General features: G+C 36.6%; 1 protein-coding gene across 1 annotated transcript; it reads left to right on the top strand.

Moving 5' to 3' along the window:
• The first annotated feature begins 393 nt into the window (after positions 1-393).
• On the top strand, positions 394-19,338 carry LOC111512582 (uncharacterized). Its single transcript, XM_074181100.1, has 5 exons — positions 394-532; positions 695-1,414; positions 7,798-8,448; positions 14,035-14,703; positions 18,637-19,338. The coding sequence occupies exons 1-5, from the start codon at positions 521-523 to the stop codon at positions 19,264-19,266; spliced, it is 2,682 nt and encodes an 893-aa protein (XP_074037201.1). The 5' UTR covers positions 394-520; the 3' UTR covers positions 19,267-19,338.
• Positions 19,339-20,731: the final 1,393 nt, after the last annotated feature.

Below are 20,731 nucleotides of genomic sequence, written 5' to 3' on the forward strand. Positions count from 1 at the left end.
CATGTGTCTATTGTGGAAAAAATACTGTCACAACCATTTGAATTGAATCATATTGTTTTCATTCAAAATCGATTTTTTATGGGACACCTCCAGTTGTCTGAAACAATTGAGATTTATGATTCCTTGAAATCCAGTTGAGAATAAAATTACATACTTTAGACTAGGTACACATAAACTATTTTTTTCAGCTGTGTAATTGTTTTCATTGAAGAAGAAAGGGATTCTTAAAATATTTATGAATCATTGTGTCCAAACATACATACACAGAATAATGAAGGAATTATAATGGCGAAATTTCAATAGTTCCATGCACACCTAATGACTCAGTAATTATAGGCGTTGGTTTTATTAGTACTAGGTCAAGGTTCTGATCTCAATATTTACCTAATACCTAGGTAATCGATCTACTTCTGTCGGTGTGTCTAGTGAAAGTATTTTTGGTAAACCCGGAGGCGATATGTTTTACATATAAAAACCAGCCTGATGAAAAAATAATCATAGTTGAATCTATCCAGCAAACATGGCATTCAAAGTAAGTTATAATATTGTTTTAAAATATATTGAACATTTTTTCTAAATTGTAGTCGTTTGTAGATTTCAAGACTGTTTCTTCTGCTGAAGAAAATGTGATATGAAACCAGTGACACCATTCCTGCCACTGTTTCATTTAATTTTCAAATTATTCTCATTTCAGTTCGTAGTATTCGCTGCCTTCGTCGCAGTCGCTCGTGCTGGCGTCCTTTCAGGATACGCCGCCCCCTTGAGCTACGCCGCTCCAGCTGTAGCAAAAGTAGCTTACTCTGCTGCCCCCGCTGTCTCATACTCCAGCGTATCAGCCCCAGTAGCCTCCTATGCCAAAGTTGCTGCCCCAGTCGCCTACTCAGCTCCAGTCTACTCCCACGCCGCTCCAGTATACGCCCATGCCGCTCCAGCTGTGAAAGTAGCCGCCCCAATCGCCTATGCCGCCCCTATTGCCAAAGCTATCGTTGCTGAGGCCCCAGCCAACTACAACTTCGGCTATTCCGTCAATGACCCCCACACCGGAGACAGCAAATCCCAACAAGAATCCAACGACAATGGTGTTGTCCACGGAAGCTACTCCCTCATTGAAGCTGACGGATCCAAACGTATCGTTGAATACACCGCTGATGATCACAACGGTTTCAATGCTGTCGTACACAAGGAACCAGGTGCAGTAGCTGTCAAAGCCGTAGCTCCAGTTGTTGCCAAAGTAGCTGCTCCACTTGCCTATGCTGCACCAGTTGCTCATGCCTATGCTGCACCAGTTTCCCATGCCTATGCTGCACCAGTTTCCCATGCCTATGCTGCACCAGTCGCTCATGCTTATGCTGCACCAGCACACACATACAGCGCCCCATTAGCCCATGGTTACGCCTCCCCTTTGTACCACCATTAATTCACAGGCTGTGAATTATTTAGTGGTTGATCGTCTGTATATATGCAATATTTATTGATGAAAATAAATTAACTTCTTCTCAAGTTGAAATCTTCCTTTGTCTTATTTCTATCATAAGGTATTTTAAAGCACCCTTAGAATGCCTTACAAATATCGAACGTTATATTCAAATATGTAGCCGTTGAATATCAGTTGTTGATTTCATTTTAAACATATTCTAAATTGAGAACTTTTTTGGGGGTCCTTCGAACGTTTAAAGAAATGATCTGATGAACTATGTATTCCGCTGAATATAAAGGGTTTTTTTTCTATTCAGTTGAATTCAGAAAAATTGGATTAAATATAATTTTGTGACATGAATATTGTGAGCCATCTTGGTCTGGTTAACTCCGGGTGGTTCTTGTCTCAAATGGAAAAATATTGGAAAATTTGAGTTCAGTAAGTTTTGAAAATATATGGTTTGACGAAATATATTAAGTCGTTTGATTTCAGAATACAAAAAATTTTCATCTGATGAGCAGAAGTTCCGTGGCAAAAATCAAGTTTTTTATCGACCCAATTCAACAATTACCAGCTCAACAACGACACCTTCTGAAACAACTACTTTCATATGAACATTCAATTACATGAAAGTAAAATGATTACTGCACTTTAATATGAACATTGAATTACACAAAAAAAACTCTTTTTCCTATTCAGTTTGTATTCTAAATATTCTTTATGGAATTGAATCAGATATCACTCACAGGAACATTATGACTTCATATCACGAATGATTCAAATCAACTCATATCACGGTAACAGTATCTAATGACATTCATTAGCTTATTGTTTGAACTGAAAGGGGTGTGTTTCAAGCTCAAGTACACATAAAATATGAGAAACTTCTAAAGGAAGGCAGAAAGCAATTTATTTCAAAATAAACTCTTCAGAAAGATGTGTAGATTATTCATAGAAGTTATTATCAGAAACGTACTGGAAGGAAAATTCGTCTCGAAACATCTACTTACAAAATATGAACATTGAATTACACGAAAGGTGAATGAAGATGGAGGAGTAGAAAGTCATAATATAACGTTTTTAATCCATACATTGACATATTCCACATTTCAAAACGTCTTTGACATATGTCGAGACATTTTGGCAAAATAAAGATGAAGATTAGTTTTTTCAATTTCTCGAAACTTTGAGGAGCGTATCTGTTCAATTTCTCAGCTATTTTCTGATGGGCAAATTCACTGATTACATAAGATACTTTTTTTATAGCATTTTGAACCTATTTTTATCGAATCCAAATTTTCAATATTTGAAGTGAAGCCAAAATTTTTCATCTTGAATAACTTTTGTGAGTAACATTTTGACGTTACATCAACAAAAGGGGCACACCGTCTAGGCCGACGTGTTTTTCAGAGAGTGACAATTTCATTATAATCATAAAAATTTTTCAATCCATAGCACCTAACGTCAATCCCTGGACACACTGTATATAGAAAGGACGATATCCAGTTGGTTGGGGTTGTGTTCTGAGGGTTCTTGTTAGTAAGGAGGAGACAACTGGTTTACGCGGACATATACAGTCCATTTCTTTAATGCCCCCCCTTTTATTTTTTGAATGGGTAAACTTAAAAAATTGAAATTTCAGCATGAATACTTCATTTTGAAGTAGAATTGACAGATTAAACTTTCAAGATGGCGACTGGGCGCCATGTAGGAAAAAAACTAAATAGAAAGGGGGGTCCTATGACATATCATTTTGAAGCTCCTGATGAATACTTCGCAACCCTAGAACATGAAGTCAGTATCTTCACCTACTACAAAATGGTGGAACATTTAATAATTTCCTGAACACAAACACATTAATATCAATATTTCTAGAAATTTTTCTTTTTATCGGCCAAATGGCAATTCCAACAACCCGATAAGGTTTGTTGAGTTACTTTTTTTTATAAAAACGACGAAAAATGTCAGTACGACAATGAACATCATTGTTCAGTTAGAATATTCTCATTTAGTTTTCGGTTTTATTAGTAGAAAGGTACCACGTCAACAATCTCTAAAATGGTCAATACGACGCGTAACTTTCACGAGACCGAAAGGATTTTCAATGAACGTTTACCGAATTGTCCTATCTGTAGAAAATATTTGAGAAAACTTGTATCCAAATTCACAACTACCGGTAGTGTAGGTATATAACAAAAAGCCTCCAGATCATCCGTCCATTCCAGAAGAACAGCAAGTGCAAATAATTGGTGAGATGGTAGTGAATCCTGAACAGTCTACTTATTCCGTCGCTAATGTTTGTGAGGTGTCTCCTTCTACTGTGTGGAGACTTTTAAGAGGAATGGGTGTCATCCATACAAAATTGAATGGTACACCAATTAACTGAAGATGACCCTGATCGAAGAACAGCCTTCTGTGAAATCATGACGGAAACCATTTCAAGGCATCCTACCTATCTCCAATATTTGTTTTAGTGACGAATTTACATTTTTTTCAAACGGCAATGTTCACAGACAAATATGCCGTTATTGGAGTGACACCAACCCTCACGATTTCCGGGAAACACATACCCAATATCCAGAAAAAATGATCGTTTGGGTAGGAATATTGGGAAACCATATTGAAGGACCTCTATATATTGATCAAAATTTAACGAGGGAACCGTATTTTGATATGCTGGAAACTACTGTTGACTCTCTCATCACTGAAATCGTCGAAGCGAATCGTACAGAATTTGATATAGATATTGTATTCCAACAAGATGGAGCACTACCACATTATTCCAGACAATTAAGAAACTATTTGGATACTACTTTTTCCGGTCGTTGGATTGGTCGTCGAGGTCCTACCGAATGGCCAGCCCTCTCGCTAGGTTTGATATCTTTGGACTTTTTTTATAGGGTTATTTGAAGCAAAAGGTGTACGAAACTGAACCTGCTTCAATATTTGATATACGGCAGAGAATAATAAATATTTGTAGAGAAATTGACGTTACTGTGTTCGAAAATGCTCGGCGGGAAATATCGGATAGGTTGTTCATATGTCAAGAAGTTCAAGGCAACCATTTCGAGCATCTTCTGAACTGACCTCAAGCTAATTATGTAGTTAAGTGTCAATGTATTCAGGCAATTATTGAAAGTTCCGCCATTTTGTATTAGGTGAAGATATTGACTTCATATTCTAGGGTTATGAATCATTTATCACTAGCTTCGAAAAGATGTATCACAAGACCCCCCTGTTCATTTAATTTTTTTTCTCAGATGGCGCCCAGTCGCCATCTTGAAAGTTTCATCTGTTAATTTTACTTCAAAATAAAGTATTCATGTATTGATTTCATTATCACAAATTTCAATTTTTTGAATTGACCCGTTCAAAAAATAAATGGAGGAGACATTAAAGAAACGCACTGTATGTACAGTTATTATGAATGATGTATAAAAGTAAATCAATAAACAACTTGCCTATAATGATAATTGAGTATTATGAAATGTTTAAAGTGTTTTATCGGAAGTTTTCTGTATGATACAGAACGTGTTTTATATTACGCCAGTTACGCCATATTTCGTTCAGTTACGTATTTCCAGTTCACTTTTCTCACAAACTTATTGTTCACAATCTTGTTATTAAAATACTCAGAAGGTTTCGATGAAAGTCTCGTAACTTTGGTATATTCAATCAATTTTCTCTGATTCAATAAATACCGTTTTTATATTCACAACATACGAATAAACTGTATACAGAAATATAATCAAGAAAAACCCGTACATCAAGGAAACGCAAGATCTGTTGAAAACATCGCCGCTGTCTGTTAGTGTGTGCAGGAGAATCCAAAGCAGTCGTTTTCGCGTCGTTCACAAGAACTTGGCCTTTCGCGAATTTTGCGTCGTGACTTGAGCCTGCACCCGTACAAAATTCAACTAACCCAGGAACTGAAGGAAAGTGACCATAGACAACGACGTGTGTTCGCTGAATGGGCTCTGGAGCAGTTGGCAACTGACCCTAATTTTCATCGAAAATCATCTTCAGCAATGAGACCCATTTCTGGATCAATGGACAACACAATTGTCGTATGTGTAACGATAGGTCGATGAATACCAACTTCTTTTGGCCTGAATTTGATGATCTGGACACCAACGACATGTGGTTTCAACCGGACGTCGCTACGAACCACACTACTCATCTTATCGTGGAGGTGAAGTGAACTGGCCACCGAGTTCATGCGATTTGACCCCGTTGGACTTCTTCTAGTGGGGTTTTCTTAAGTCGCGTGTATGTGTGAATTAGCCACAAAACACAGCGGCTCTCAAAGCCTAATAATCAATCAGTAAAATTCAGCCTGATTTATGCTCCAGCGTCATGGAAAATTGGACGTTTCGGATGAGAGAAGTCGTGGCGGACTTTTGATGAACGATGTTATATTTCACACATAATGGCATCAATAGGTCTTTTAAACGAATAAAAAAAATCGATGATATTTCACACATACTTTGCTTTGCTTGAATGTGAAAAAAAGGAGCGCTCAAAGACCCAACCAATGTTGTTCTTTATTGTAGTTTTCTTACTGTCATGTTTTTATTCATTCACATACTGCTATCACAAATGGAAGCCTCGAGAGGCACACGAGCTCCGGGCAGCTCCTCTATCTTAATTCGTTCCATTTCATTTTACAAATCATGTATATTGCAACGAATCTGGAGCCGCCTCTGGCCAATAGTCTAGCCGACTTATCAAACAAATACATGACCTCACCTCAAAAGAATGCAGTCGGGAATCGCCGGTAAAATTCTAGTACCGAACCGACTACAAAATTAGGAATGTTTCTCAATTTGGATTATTACAGAAAATGCAAGTTTGTACAAAATAAAGTTGAGTTTAATTCATGAATTTTTCAAATTCACTTCAAAAAGTATTCAAATTGATGTTTCAAATGTTGGGTTTTAATTTTTAATGGGATTTGTTTCTGATTCACATATTGGCAACATCGCCTATATCAAGTTGGAATAATTTATACGTACCTAGATATTCTACTTTAAAGGAGACAAAAACAATATCAACAATAAAGGCAAAATATAAATTATAGTTCAATAAAACCTCCTCAAGCCACATAAACAACAGTTGTTTTGTTATTTATTTAAATAGAGGAAGATGGGTTAGGTCATATGTCACAGAATGTCTCGGAACTCGGAACATAACTGAACAGTACAGCACGCATCTGAAATATGTCATCTTTGTTTGTCTCATACAGGTAATAGATTCATTGTCCTTTATTAGCTATAACCGATGAATGCATTATTCCATTCCTCTTTTTCGAATATTTAAATATTTTTTGAAAGAAAAGAAAAATGCGTTGCTTAAGAGCTCTTTTATGAAAACTACTTGATTTTCGTCAGGAGGAACATTCCCCATTCTAGAAAGGACCTTTACCGATATAAGCCCCTCTTCCCGACCCAAGAGGGCATTTCAGAAAGTGAATCGAGCGGCTAAATAAGACATTCAAATAGTGGAAATAAATTGAGCGTAAGTTACTTAGTGTTGTGATGAATAAATTAGTTTGTGATTAGTGAAATTTTGTTGGAAAAAAATTTGTTTGGGACAGTTAATTCATTAATTTGTCACAATATATATATTTTCATCTATACACTAATACTAACACTAAACACTAACTGTTTTTAAACCTATGTATTCTATGTATTTTTCGTGGAGAATAAACATTATTTTTTTTATTATATGAGAATGAAGAATAATACCTCAAATTAATTTTTGCATTACAGCCAATAAGTAACAATTGCGATGAAAACTAGGTCAAGATCAATTCTCTCGTTATAACGCATAACTGAACCATTTCTGATAGATAAATCAGTGAAAGTAATTTTGATATAATATGAAAGAAATACCCCAGAGCAATATCTGATACATATATAAACTATGCAGATGGAAAAAACGAGCATAGTTGAATAGAACTAGTCAACATGGCATTCAAAGTGAGTACCCAAATTCATTTTCTATAATATTAAATGAATCCCAACCCACGACTTGATTATGAAATTGGCAAAATTATGATTATTACAAGTGGATAAGATAAAATAAATGTTTTATGTCAACGGTTGTCATATATATTGAATACTACTGTACTTTGTTTATGTATTTTCGTTGGTGAATTGTTTGCCATTAAATCATTGTTAATATCTTGAATTTAACGTAATGATCCTACATATAATCGAATTCATTACTTTACCTTTATTGGGTGTTTGCTCTATGTTGAGTGTTTTTCCCGTACTAGTTTGATATGACCTCATATAAATGAAGAAATATATAACGTAGTTGGTCACTCACTTACTCACTTACTGATACATTTTGTTCAATTACTTGCTTCATTTCAGTTCATCGTATTCGCTGCCTTCATCGCAGTCGCTCGTGCCGGTGTCCTTTCAGGATACGCCGCCCCCTTGAGCTACGCCGCCCCAGCTGTAGCCAAAGTAGCTTACTCTGCTGCCCCCGCTGTCTCATACTCCAGCGTATCAGCCCCAGTAGCCTCATATGCCAAAGTTGCTGCCCCAGTCTACTCCCACGCCGCTCCAGTATACTCCCATGCCGCTCCAGCTTACTCTTACGCCGCTCCAGCTGTGAAAGTAGCTGCCCCATTCGCCTATGCCGCCCCCATCGCCAAGACCATCGTTGCTGAGGCCCCAGCCAACTACAATTTCGGATATGCCGTCAATGACCCTCACACCGGAGACAGCAAAACTCAACAAGAATCCAACGAGAATGGTGTTGTCCACGGAAGCTACTCCCTCATTGAAGCTGACGGATCCAAACGTATCGTTGAATACACCGCTGATGACCACAACGGTTTCAACGCTGTTGTACACAAGGAACCAGGTGCAGTGGCTGTCAAAGCTGTAGCTCCAGTTGTTGCCAAAGTAGCTGCCCCTCTCGCTTATGCTGCTCCAGTTGCCCACGCCTATGCTGCACCAGTAGCTCACGGATATGCTGCCCCATTAGCTCATGGATATGCTGCTCCAGTATACCACCATTAAATTTGAATTGTGTTCGGTGTTAATCTTTGTATATATGCTTATTTATTGCAAATAAAGACTGTTGTGCTGCGACAACTGTTTTTTATGTTTCAAAAGGAATAGTTGTGATTTTTTCTAATCACTGGTTGAACATGAACTATCCACCATAAGGAAACGCCTCCGAAGTGATTAAAAATGTCTGTGAAGTTCAAATGACTTTTAATGTTTTGGACGAAAGCCATTCTTTGTGGAGGAAATCCGAGTTTTCAAATATAATAAAAACTATAGAAATAGTATTATCTGAACAAAGTTAATCTAAAATTGGATGTAGAGCTCAAAAATGTTGAAATATACAGGGTGTTCTATTTGAAAAAATTGAGTTCCACTAATTTTTTCATGAGATCAAAGTATCTGCATTTTTTTAAGACCCTGTATGAGGCAAATGAAAATATGACTCGCTGTGAAGATCCTCATAGTATCACTCCACTCCATTTCAAAATTGATCGTTTTAGTGCAAGAGACTTCAAGATTATCAGCATTTATAAAAGTTCATGTTTGGTAAAAAAAATATCAAAATTAATTTATATCTTCTAAACGATGATAGATAGGTATAGGGAAATAGTATAAGAATTTGTTGATAAAGTGATAATGAATCATAATATGATATTATATACAGGGTGTTCCAGTTGAAAAATCATAGAAGCCGCTACTTTATATTAGAAGCGACAACCCCGCTTAGTCTAAAATATTTTAGGCGTGTAGGTCATATTGACTTATGCATACTGTGTAATTTTCAGGTTGATCCGTTGAATAGTTTGCCAGAAACGGCTAATTAACGCTCATCATGAGAAGCCCTGTATTATATATCGTAGATATATAAATTATACTTCAAACGAGAGATAATAATTCATTCATTCTACCAAAGATGTAGTCGCTTAGGAAATATTGACCACAATTATAATTCAAGGACAACAAAAGGAAACATCCAAAACTATTGGTCAGAGAGGATATACTTATTTAAGCACGACTCAACATCAATTGTTTTATCTAAAAAAAGCAGTACCCGAATAGAATTCCCTGTGGTAATATTCTTTGAAACATAGGAAAACTATGCACTGACACAAAAAATGATGCAGATACACATTGGTGCACAACTTTTAACAAATTATTCACTGAAAGTTATTATTATTCCATTATTTTGTTTGAGTAGTACTGGATATCATTATTATAATTCGGTTGGTTTGTGTAAGTGTAGATATTATTTTCAAACAATTACACTAAATTTTGTTAAAAAATAAAACATACCATTAACACGCGCTGGCTTCTTAGCCTTAGTGTTTTTAGCCTTTGTTTATTTCAAAAAGCAATTTTTGTAGGGTATAATGTTATTCAACTTCCTGCATGTAAATCTACTCTAGCAACTTGTTATTGATAACATTGTACCTTTTTTCTTTGTAAATAAACAGTATTATCATTATTATTATTACATAGTCAACAAAAAATACCAGATAGATGTTTTGTTCCAGTAGGTGAGGCCTTTCAGACGGGAAACACGACGAACAGGAAAATTGGTACAAAATTTGAATATTTTTAAAATTGGTTGACAGAAATTTATGTTAGAAATATTAGTAATAATCCTCAATAGACGTTTCTGCACTATAAATACATCAGGTACTCGATGAAAAAGATAATAATGATGTAGATAATGTACCTACTGAAAACTAAGGAAATTATTCAGAAGGTCCTAGATGACAGTCACCACACCACTCTCACCAGCAATCTACGATATTGATCAGATAAAAAAATAATAAAATGAAATCGTTGGGCGTAGCGTAAGCTGAGTAATTATGTACGCCCAACACTACGCCCAACGATTCAACTATTTTTTTATCTGATCGATACCGTAGATTGCTGAAGAGAGTGGTGTGCTGACTGCTATCTAGGACCTTCCAAATTATTTTTCAGTTTTCAGTACATTATCTACATCACTATTATATTTTTTTAATAAAACCGTTCGACACAAAGTTCATTTTACTTAATCATTTTCAAGTTTTTAGTTTTTAATTTTCATCCACCTTAATACTACACTGTTCTCGGCACCACACTGTTAATTTTTTACAGTAACCTGGGTGCTCTATCGCTATCGACGTGGAAAAGCAATTGAATGATGACTTGTCATCATGTAACTTGAACTTCGCCTTTTATCTTCATATAATAAAGGAGCTGTACATGATTAATTTGCTTTGAATGTATTAAAAGATAATAAAGACGATATTATTATTATTATTATTTTTTTTTTTCACCGTAGTGTGCGCTGGTCAGGCCCTATCCCCCAAAGCCCCGATACATTCGGGAGGGCGCGCCAACATAATCAACCAATGACCACTCCCCACCCCGTGGGGTAAGTGATCATTGAGTCCGAGAATCATGTGCCCTGAGCAAACGCAGTGAGCCAAGAATGACAGCCTTCTGCATCTGTGCGGCTAAGATTTCTGCCTTAGTGCGGAAAGCCGGTATGATTTTGAGATTCGAGAGTAGAGAAGACATCATTCCACCAAGACTTCCAATAATCAGAACGACCATCTTGACAGAGTCTTTATTATTATTATTATTAATATTATTATTATTTTTAGCCACCCCAACGCCACACAGTCCTCCACAGGACACAAAATCTTTACTTGGGTGGGAGATCAATGCTTGTATCTCGATTCTGAGTTGACAAAGTTTTTTGTATAGATTATATTGGATTTGCATCTTTTTCATAGTGTACTACTATAGTACTAGTCAAGCCCTGTCATTTGATATCCATATTGAGGTAATTGTGAAAAAATATTAAATCCGCAATTTTGTAGCTGTGGCCATATTTAATTTGCATCTTTTTGAAAGTATACTACTATTCTACTAGCCCTCTCATTTGATACCCGTATTGAGGTAGTTGTCATCAAAACTAAATGTGTGTACTGAATATCAGATCAATCTGTTAACCGGAAGGGGGTCAAACTTCAATTACTCAATTTGAACCAAACAATCAAACAGAACAAGCTGAATAAAACCGTTCAAAAACACTATATAACGCAACCGATAGGCAACATGGAAATGATACAGGACTCAAAATGAATTTTGTCTCAAGACAGATCAAGTTTCTGAACATGTAACACATATAATTTAGTTGAAAGATCAAATTGGAAAAATGTTACTCCTGAATTGAATATCCACCTGCAAATACCTACCCCTAGAAATTTTACCCAATGGCTTCTTTTAATAAAAAGATCACCAATATGTATATTCGGGATTGGACAACTTTTGTGGTAATTGTAGAGTCGAATCAAGTTATTTTTCTCGCTGTTGGAGTGAAAAGAATCAAAATTACATGATATTAGATTGAAAATAACAAATGTACGTCGATTAAGGGATCCCCAAGTTCATTTCGAATGAGCACAGTAGTATCATTTGTATAAAACGAAAAGAGAATTTGCTCCAGAACAGACTCCTGAGGGATGCCCATAGAAAAAGTCCGATTATTCGATTCGATTTTAGATATATTTGCATATAGTTTCCTTTACATTAGGAAACTTTTTATCTAGTCGCGAGCAACTCCACGAAAGCCACAGGAGTACAATTCAGACATAAATAGACATGAAAGGACATTACAGCACTTTGTGTTGATTTTCCAGAGAAGAAAATAAGCTGGTTATTTGAAAAAAATACGATGAATGAAAAAACATGCCTCCTAAGGAAAATTTTCAAAAAACAGCTGAATGTTACTCCATTTTGATTGGATTTCAATAGTTACTTCATTGGTTTTGGGAAGTTACTTCTGTGCCAATTCTAATTTTCGAAAGGTGTTATTATTTTTCACGTGGGCATACTTGAAGACTGGCTATAAATCAAATAATTCAAAGGAACAATTCGTTCAGGCCAGTCTCAACTCCCTACACTGTCGGTTGATGGACTGACACCTATCAGAAAACAACTAGTCCCCTGGTTGATACCACGAAGGGCGATGGATTATATCCGACAGGTGTCAGTGCAGGATTTTTCACTGAAGTTATTCCTGCATATGCTGTTGGCGATACAACTACTGCAATAGATTTTCAATTATTGGAACACACTTGCAGACCGGTTTCGGGCTGTTTGGTCACTCGTCAGTGCAAGATAGTGTATCATCAACATAAAGTCGATGCTTCTTCCGGTAATTGAAAATTGAATTATTTCAGGGTATCATTCCTCGAACTAGGATGAAGCGGACAACAAACCACAGGTTTGTCATCGCCCCATCTGCCTGTGAACGAGGTAACCAACCGCATTCCCGAAATTTGACCAATTCCTTGTGTATATCCAACGCCCTTTAATAATCCAATGTTTTTCGTGGTATTTGCCAGTGGAGTAGTTGTTTTCTGATAGGTGTCAGTCCATTAATTTACAGTGTAGGGAGTTGAGCCTGGCCTGAACGAATTGTTCCTTTAGATGATTTGTGTTATTATTTTCATCGTTGAAGTGAATTCAATTAATGTTATTTTGCTGCATCTTTTGTTGGAGGTCAAAAGATGTCTCTGACAATAGTCAAATACTGAAGAAAAAATTATCACCGAATTGTTTGTTGTATTGTTTTTTTCCTTTCTTGCTTCTTCCGTAGGTATTTGTCTATACTATCATGTTGTATAAACTGAAGATAATTGAAATCTATTATAAAAATTGAATCTGATTCGAAATTAAATAGAAACCTATGCCATTTCCACGATTATATGAAAAATCTATTTTTATGATGATTTTTCACAGAGTTTTCTGCAAACTGTGTAATTTATTGAAAATAATGAAGTTAAATTCAATTGAAATTGAATATTAACAAATTTTTGGCTTTTTCCTGTGCCTAGTTTCGTATGCAGTGACCGACATTGTCCCCTATTGCTTCGTCAGATGGATAAAATCCAAAAGAGCATATTACTATTTTTTTCAACTAGTACCATACAAAATATTGACTTATCACATTTTTATGAATGGATTACACCAATATTTCTTAATCATGCATCTGCTGACATTATCCGCAGAGATATACATGATAAATTCAGAAGGAAAATGTATTATGATTTTGTGACAATACCAGTTGTTCAATTTTGATGTAACTGTATACAATTCGCTTATATTGTGTAGAAATGAAACCAAGAATGAAGAATGATACTTCAAAATCATTTTTGCATCACCATTACAACTAATGAGTAATAATTGCGACAAAAACTGGGTCAAGATCAATATTCTAGCCATAACGCATAACTGAGCTAATTCTGATAGATAATTCAGTGAAAGTAATTTCGATATAATGTGGAAAAAATACCCCTGAGGCAATATCTGATGCATATAAAAACCGCCCAGACAGAAAAACGGACACACTTCAATAGAACCAGTCAACATGGCATTCAAAGTAAGTACCCTAAAAACATTCTAATAAGTACAAAATATGAATACAGTCACAGGAATTCGAATTTGATGCGATGTCGTGTTGGCAATTTTGAAAACTCTCTAGCTACATCAGATGACTGACTAATCGTGTCAACATTCGACACTTATTTCAATTTCAAATTATAATTTGTTGCTTTGTTTCAGTTTGTTGTATTCACCGCATTCGTTGCTGTAGCTCGTGCTGGTGTCCTTTCAGGATACGCCGCCCCCTTGAGCTTCGCCGCCCCAGCTGTAGCTAAAGTAGCTTACTCTGCTGCCCCTGCTGTCTCATATTCTAGCGTATCAGCCCCAGTAGCCTCCTATGCCAAAGTTGCTGCACCAGTCGCCTACTCTGCTCCAGCCTACTCCCACGCCGCTCCAGTCTACTCCCACGCCGCTCCAGTATACTCCCATGCCGCTCCAGCTTACTCCTACGCCGCTCCAGCTGTGAAAGTAGCCGCCCCAGTCGCCTATGCCGCCCCCATTGCCAAGACCATCGTTGCTGAAGCTCCAGCCAACTATAACTTCGGCTATTCCGTCAATGACCCCCACACCGGAGACAGCAAAAGCCAACAAGAATCAAACGACAATGGTGTTGTCCACGGAAGCTACTCCCTCGTTGAAGCTGACGGATCCAAACGTATCGTTGAATACACCGCTGATGACCACAACGGTTTCAACGCTGTTGTACACAAGGAACCAGGTGCAGTGGCAGTCAAAGCTGTAGCTCCAGTGGTTGCCAAAGTAGCTGCTCCTCTTGCTTACGCTGCTCCAGTTACCCACGCCTATGCTGCCCCATTAGCTCACGGATATGCTTCCCCAGTATACCACCACTAATCGTGAATCGTGTTCTATGTTAATCTTTGTACTTAAGCTTATTTATTGCAAATAAATACTGTTGTGCTGCGACTTCTTGTTTTAATATTTCAAATATAATTGTGACATTTTTTTATTCATTGGTTGAACATAAAACGCCTAAGCAGTGATTAAAAATGTTGGTGAAGTTGAAATAAGTTTCCAATCTACTTAAAACGTGTGGTGATATCGTAATTGTCGAATAAGATTGACGTTTATCGAGTTGAGATCCCATACCTGAAACCAAATCAGGCACAATTTTGATATTTCGGAAGTATTACAATTTTTCTGGATGGTTATAGTGCTGTAGAAATGATGATACTGGTAAAACTGCAATTTTTCAGATACAAGAAAGTAACATTGGATGAAAAATTCCTCTAGTGTATTGGTTGTGCTAAGGAATATGTAAAACAGACAATTTCCAGAATAAGTTTTGATTTCTGAAACATTTTTGTACTTTCATATTTGAAATCAGAAACCTTTCGAAGCGGTCACAGAATTATTCATTTGAACAATGTGTATGATATTCATATGAAAAACTTAGTCTTGCAAGAATTGTTTCTGAAAAAATTCTTCTTATATCAATTTATATAACAGCAGTACTACGAATAATCACATAATAACTATGGCACCAACATTAGAGATGTTTTTGATGGAAGATATGTTAATGGAACTACAGCGTCTGACAGAAATCATGAATATACAAATTATAGTGAAATCGTTGCTGACGCTCCAACGAACACAGTTGCTCACGCTTATGCCGCCTCACAAGAAGACGGCCGCAAGTGCAATCTGTTAATAAGCTCAAAAAGAATGAACTTATTGAAATAATAACTACGCTTGAGTGTACTACTATTCTACTAGCCCTCTCTCGTAATGAGGTAGTTGTCATCAAAACTAAATGTGTATACTGAATATCAGATTAATCTGTTAACCGGAAGGGGGTCAAACTTCAATTAATTAATTTGAACCAAACAATCAAACAGAACAAGCTGAATAAAACCGTTTAAAAACACTACATAACATGGAAATGATACAGGATTCAAAATGAATTTTGTCTCATGACAGATCAAATTTATGAACATGTTACACATATAATTTAGTTGAAAGATCAAACTGGAACAATGTTCCTCCTGAATTGAATATCCACCTGCAAATACCTACCCCTAAAAATTTAACCTAATGGCTTCGTTTTATAAAAATAACAGCAATATGTATATTCGGGATTGGGCAACTTTTCTGATAATCTTAGAGTCGAATAAAGTTAGTTTTCTCGCTGTTGGAGTGTAGAGAATTAAAATTACATGAAATTAGATTACAATTAACAAATGTACGTCGATTCAGAGAATCCCCAAGTTCATTACAAATAGGAACAGTAGTATCATTTGTATAAAACTAAAGAGAATTGCCCCAGAACAGACCCCTGAGGGATGCCCATAGATGTAGTCTAATTATTGGATTAGATTTTCGATATATTTGCATATTGTTTTGTTTACATTAGGACACTTTTTATCTATTCGTGAGCAACTCCACGAAAGCCACAGGAGTACAATTTAGACGGAAATAGTCAAAAAAGGACATTACAGCACTTTTTGTTGATTTTCCAAAAAAGAAAATAAGCTGGTTATTTGAAAAAAATAAGATGAATGAAGAAAACTCGCCTCCAAAGGAAAATTTTCAAAAAACAGCTGAATGTTGTTCCATTTTGATTGGATTTCAAAAGTTACTTCATTGGTTTTGGGTAGTTACTTTTGTACCAATTCCATTTTTCGAAAGGTGTTATTATTTTTCACATACAGTCAGTCGGCATACTTGAAGACTGGCTATAAATCAAATCATTTAAAGGAACTATTCGTTCAAGCCAGTCTCAACTCCCTACACTGTCGGTTGATGGACTGACACCTATCATAAAAGAACTAGTCCCCTGGCTAATACCAGGAAGGGCGATGGATTATATACGACATGTGTCAGTGCAGGATTCTTCACTGAAGTTATTCCTGCATATGCTGTTGGCGATACAACGGCCGCAATAGAATTTCAATTATTGGAACACACTTGCAGACTGGTTTCGGGCTGTTTGGCCACTCGTCAGTGCAAGGTAGTGTATATCATCAACATAAAGTCGATGATTTCCGATAATTGAAAATCGAATTATTTCAGGGTATCATTCCTCGAACTAGGAAGAAGCGGACAACAAACCACAGGTTTGTCATCGCCCCATCTGCCTGTGAACCGCATTCCCGAAATTTGACCAATTCCTTGTATATATTTAACGCCCTACAATAATAATAATAATAATAATAATAAATCGACTTCATTGATGATACAAAAAAAAACAATACAAAGATATATTTGAAAATGAAAATAGGTTACAGGAGATTCTGGTACTCCTTGGCGAAGTCTAGCTCAAAGCTACTCTAACTCAACTAACAAGCACCACTCCATAATGCACTCAAACATACAAAAATGAAAGCAATTAACAGTGATGGTACCACGAAATGAGAACCGTAAATGAAATAATAATTTGTGATTATCTTCTAAAGATAGTTGATAAATAATTAAATTTAATTGATCTGTTGTCTTAAAAGCAAAAGTTGACATTACTGACTATCATAGATATAATTTTTATATTTGTATTCGAATTTCCTGATATTGAATCTCTTCAATTGCTCTTCGTGGTATTTGCCAGGGGATTAGTTGTTTTCTGATAGGTGTCAGTCCATTAATCTACAGTGTAGGGAGTTGAGCCTGGCCTGAACGAATTGTTCCTTTAGATGATTTGTGTTATTATTTTCATCGTTGAAGTGAACTCAATTAATGTTATTTTGCTGCATCTTCTGTAGGAGGTCAAAAAATTTCTCTGACAATAGTCAAATATTGAAGAAAAAATTATCACCGAATTGTTTGTTGTATTGTTTTTTTCCTTACTTGCTTCTTCCGTAGGTATTTGTCTATACCTACTATCATGTTGTATAAACTGAAAATAATTGAAATCTATTATGAAAATTGAATCTGATTCGAAATTAAATAGAAACCTATGCCATTTCCACGATTATATGAAAAATCTATTTTTATGATGGTTTTTCATAGTGTTCTGCAAACTGTGTAATTTATGGACAATGGACATGAATTGAATTGAAATTGAATGTCAACAAATTTTTGACTTTTTCCTGTACTTAGTTTTTATGCAATGACCGACATTGTCTCTTATTGCTTCGTCAGTATGGATAAAATCCAAAAGCATATTACTATTCTCTTCAATTAGTAACATACAAAATATTGACTCATCACAGTTTTATAAATGGATTACACTAATTTTTCCAAATCAGGCATCTGCTGACATGATTCGCAGATATATAAATGATAAATTCAAAATGAAAATGATTTTGTGGCAATACCAATTGTTCAATTTTTATGTAAATGTATACAATCCCTCAGACTGTGTAGAGATGAACCCAATAATCAAGAATAATACTTCAAAATCATTTTTGCATCACCATTGTAACTAAAGAGAAATAATTGCGACAAAAACCGGGTCAAGATCAATATCCCAGCCATAACGCATAACTGAGCTAATTCTGATAGATAATTCAGTGAAAGTAATTTCGGTATAATATGAAAGAAATACCCCTGAAGCAATATCTGATACATATAAAAACCGCCCAGACAGAAAAACAGACACAATTCAATAGAACTAGTCAACATGGCATTCAAAGTAAGTACCTTAAAAACATTATAATACAAAATATGAATACAGTCACTATTATTGCAAGTTGACTTTGATGCGATGTCGTGTTGGCAATTTTGAAAACTCTCTAACTACTTCAGATAACTGACTATTCATGTCAACATTATCCACTCATATTGAATATTTTAATTTATTTCAAATTATAATTTTTTGCTCTGTTTCAGTTTGTTGTATTCACCGCATTCGTTGCTGTAGCTCGTGCTGGTGTCCTTTCAGGATACGCCGCCCCCTTGAGCTACGCTGCCCCAGCTGTAGCTAAAGTAGCTTACTCAGCTGCCCCCGCTGTCTCATACTCCAGCGTATCAGCACCAGTAGCCTCATATGCCAAAGTTGCTGCACCAGTCGCCTACTCTGCTCCAGTCTACTCACACGCCGCTCCAGCTCTCTCCTACGCCGCTCCAGCTGTGAAAGTAGCTGCTCCAGTCGCCTATGCCACCCCCATTGCCAAGACCATCGTTGCTGACGCTCCAGCCAACTATAATTTCGGCTATTCCGTCAATGACCCCCACACCGGAGACAGCAAAACCCAACAAGAATCAAACGACAATGGTGTTGTCCACGGAAGCTACACCCTCGTTGAAGCTGACGGATCCAGACGTATCGTAGAATACACCGCCGATGACCACAACGGGTTCAACGCTGTTGTACACAAGGAACCAGCTGCAGTAGCTGTCAAAGCTGTAGCTCCAGTGGTTGCCAAAGTTGCTGCTCCTCTTGCTTACGCTGCTCCAGTTGCCCACGCCTATGCTGCCCCTTTAGCTCACGGATATGCTTCCCCAGTATACCACCACTAAACCTGAATCGTGTTCTATGTTAATCTTTGTATATAAGCTTATTTATTGCAAATAAAGACTGTTGTGCTGCGACTTCTTGTTTCCATGTTTCAAATATAATTGTGACATTTTTTTTAATCATTGGTTGAACATAAAACGCCTAAGCAGTGATTAAAAATGTTGGTGAAGTTGAAATAAGTTTCCAATCTACTTGAAACGTGTGGTGATATCGTAATTGTCGTAATTATCGAGTTTAGATCATGGGATCTGGTTTCAGGGATGGCCCTGAAACCAAATCAGGCACATTTATGATATTTCTGAAGTATTTCAATTTTTCTGGATGGTTATAGTGCTGTAGAAATGGAGATACTGGTAAAACTGTGCAATTTTTCAATTTTTTAGATAAAAGAAAGTAAAATTGGATGAAAAATTCTTCTAGTGTATTGGTTGTGCAGAGGAATATGTAAAACAGACAATCTCCAGAAGTCTCCAGAATTAGTTCTGATTTTTGAAAAATTTTTGTACTTTCATATTTCAAATCAGAAACCTTTCGAAGCGGTCACAGAATTATTCATTTGAACAATGCGTATGATATTTATATGAAAGACTCAGTCTTGCAAGAATTATTTCTGTAAAAATCATTCTTATATTAATTTATATAACAACAGTACTACGAATAATCACATAATAACTATGGCACCAACACTAAAGATGATTTTGATGGATGATATGATAATGGAACGACAGCGTCTGACAGATATCATTTATATACAAATTATAGTGAAATCGTTGGTGAAGCTCCAGCGAACTACTTCGGCTATGCCGTCATTGACTCTCACACCGGAAACCGCAAAACCCAACGGCAACTGCATTGTCACGGGAGCTACTACCTCAATGAAGCCGACGGTTCCAGACGTATCATTGAACACACCGTTGATGACCATAATGGTTTCAATGCTGTTGTACTCAAGGAACCAGCTACTTTAGCAGCAGAAGCTCTGTCTCCAGTGGTTGATAAAGAAGCTGCCCTTCTTTCTTATGATTCTCCAGTTGTTCACGCCTATGCTGCCTCATAATGCTGTTGTACCTGACGAACCAGCAACTTTAGCTGTGGAAGCTCTGTCTCCAGTGGTTTCCAAAGAAGCTTTCTTATGCTGCTCCAGTTGTTCACGCTTATGCTGACTCATAATGCTGTTGTACTTATCGAACCAGCCACTTCAGCTGTGGAAGCTCTGTCTCCAGTGGTTGCCAAAGAAGCTGCCCTTCTTCCTTCTTCTTCTTCCAGTTGTTCACGCTTATGCTGCCTAGTAATGCTGTTGTACTTAACGAAATAGCTCTGTCTCCAGTGGTTGCCAAAGAAGCTGTCCTTCTTCCTTATGCTGCTCCAGTTGTTCACGCTTAAGTTGCCTCACAATACTTTTGCAATACCTTAGCACTTTATGCGTGGGTAATATCAGAGCTTCCATTAGGGCAAATTCCTGATTGT

Source organism: Leptinotarsa decemlineata, unplaced genomic scaffold, assembly GCF_025532065.1.
Source record: "Leptinotarsa decemlineata unplaced genomic scaffold, Ldec_3_MD MMD2_tig00026307_RagTag_RagTag, whole genome shotgun sequence".
In the NCBI taxonomy this organism is placed as follows: Eukaryota; Metazoa; Arthropoda; class Insecta; order Coleoptera; family Chrysomelidae; genus Leptinotarsa; species Leptinotarsa decemlineata.

Excerpts from the sequence above, each read along its gene's own strand:
- LOC111512582 (XM_074181100.1), top strand. Across the intron at positions 8,449-14,034 it reads ATGCTGCTCCAGTATACCAC|TTTGTTGTATTCACCGCATT; the intron begins CATTAAATTTGA and ends GCTTTGTTTCAG. Across the intron at positions 14,704-18,636 it reads CTTCCCCAGTATACCACCAC|TTTGTTGTATTCACCGCATT; the intron begins TAATCGTGAATC and ends GCTCTGTTTCAG.